The 1,739-nt window shown below is 49.4% G+C and overlaps 1 protein-coding gene across 1 annotated transcript in view; it reads left to right on the top strand.

Moving 5' to 3' along the window:
* Window positions 1-1,739, top strand: part of LAMC3 (laminin subunit gamma 3) — an 86,253-nt gene that overhangs the window by 46,733 nt on the left and 37,781 nt on the right. Inside the window, exon 8 of the mRNA XM_045288521.1 lies at window positions 700-836. Within this exon, the coding sequence (XP_045144456.1) occupies window positions 700-836 (137 nt within the window). The remainder of the gene's footprint in view (window positions 1-699; window positions 837-1,739) is intronic.

Consider the following 1,739-nt stretch of genomic DNA (forward strand, 5'->3'; position numbering starts at 1 on the left):
ATCCTTGAGGCTCTTCCCAGGTAAACCTGAAATTATTTAAATTTCAATCATTTCAAAATGATTAAAACACAACTGGTAACATCATGATAGATAAAATATTGAAGTTTTCCAGGCTTTCAGCTTGCTGGGATCCACGATCAAGTCTCACAGACGTAGCAATCAAGAGATCAAACGCACAATGCATTGATAAGCCTGCTGCCCGTGGCCTCGTTAAGTGTCGAAAAGCAGGGATGTTACTTTGAGGACTAAACTAAGGTGCACTGGACCTCAGCCGTGGCATTTTCGCTCGCCTCATATGCATATGAAAGGTGAACACTGAATCAGGGAGACTGAAGAAGAATCGGTGTGTCTGAATGACCGGGTGCCGGCGAAGAGTACTGAAAGGACCCCGGACCATGGAAAGGACAGAGCATCTGTCTCGGAAGCAGTACAGCCAAGATGCTCCTTAGACGTGAGGATGGCAGGACTTGGTCTGACAGACTTGGGGCATGTTGTCAGGAGAGATCAGTCCCTGGAGGAGGGCCTGCTTGGCAAAGTCCAGGGGCAGCAGGAAAAAGGGAGGCCCTGGACAGGATGGGCTGACGGATGCAGAGGCTGCTACATGACTAGTATATTAGTTGCAAAACCGTCTGGCTCTCCCCTGCCCTACCCCAAGCCGATCCTTTTGACCCCAGTGGCCTGGTCCTGCCTCTGTTTCAGATGCCGCCCGGGGACATTCAACCTGCAGTCCTACAACCCAGCCGGCTGCAGCAGCTGCTTCTGCTATGGCCACTCTAAGGTGTGCACAGCCTCGTCCCAGTTCCGGGAGCATCACATCCTTGCCGACTTCCACCAAGGTAAGAAGCTCCTCCTCCTGCCCCTCCCCTAAGTGGGCAGGGGGTCCACCCTGGAGAGGACCCTGCGTTGCAATGTGGGTAGCTGTGAAAAGGAGGCCAAGTGCCCACACAGAGCTCACCGAGTAGGGGCCAGGTGGGAGGGGGCCAGCCTTCGGCCCTCTCCTGGCCAGTCTCTAGCATTTACACGTGGCTGGGTTGGGGGCTGGGTGCCTGATCTCCTTTGGACCCTGTAAGGAACATTCCAGTCCCCTTGTCAAGAGTGGCCGCCCTCAGCAAATCTGAGTGCTGGGAGTGTCAGCCCACCCCCTGGTCTCCATTAATTGAACACCTGCTGCCCACGAGGCACCGTACTGAGCTCTCTTCATGCGTGACAGGTACATAGTTGTGATAGACGGGAAGGGAGGTCCCTTGCCCAAGTTCACCTAGAACAGTTGTTGGCACCTGGGTCCGTCAACTCCCCAGCCTTACTCTTAGCTAAGGTGACCAGATTTTAACATTGGTAAAGCTGGACACCATTGACCAGGGGAGTGGGGGTGGGAGTTGATTTAAAATTTGGTCTATATCATTTTGCCGCCACTATAAAATATAAATAATACAAGTACTGTCTGCTAAATTCAAGAAAATTTATGTATGTATGAAATAAATAAGTTACTTACCTAAATTATCTGAATAGCTGATCTGTTGACATCACTTGTTTAACTAGCACTAGCACGCAGTACAATGTGTATCGTCTGAGAGACAGTTACAAAATGTTTTTGTCGTTGCCAGTGCCAAAAAATGCCATTGTTCATTAAGCCCAAACAATGGTAGTCGAATTCTAACAACTGATCAACAATGCGAACTTTGATAAGCAGTTCTCGATAATCAGCTCTCAACAATTATTTGTTATTATTAAAGTTTAAC

This window comes from Echinops telfairi, unplaced genomic scaffold (genome assembly GCF_000313985.2).
Source record: "Echinops telfairi isolate 266 unplaced genomic scaffold, ASM31398v2 ScPeMD7_22;HRSCAF=79, whole genome shotgun sequence".
In the NCBI taxonomy this organism is placed as follows: Eukaryota; Metazoa; Chordata; class Mammalia; order Afrosoricida; family Tenrecidae; genus Echinops; species Echinops telfairi.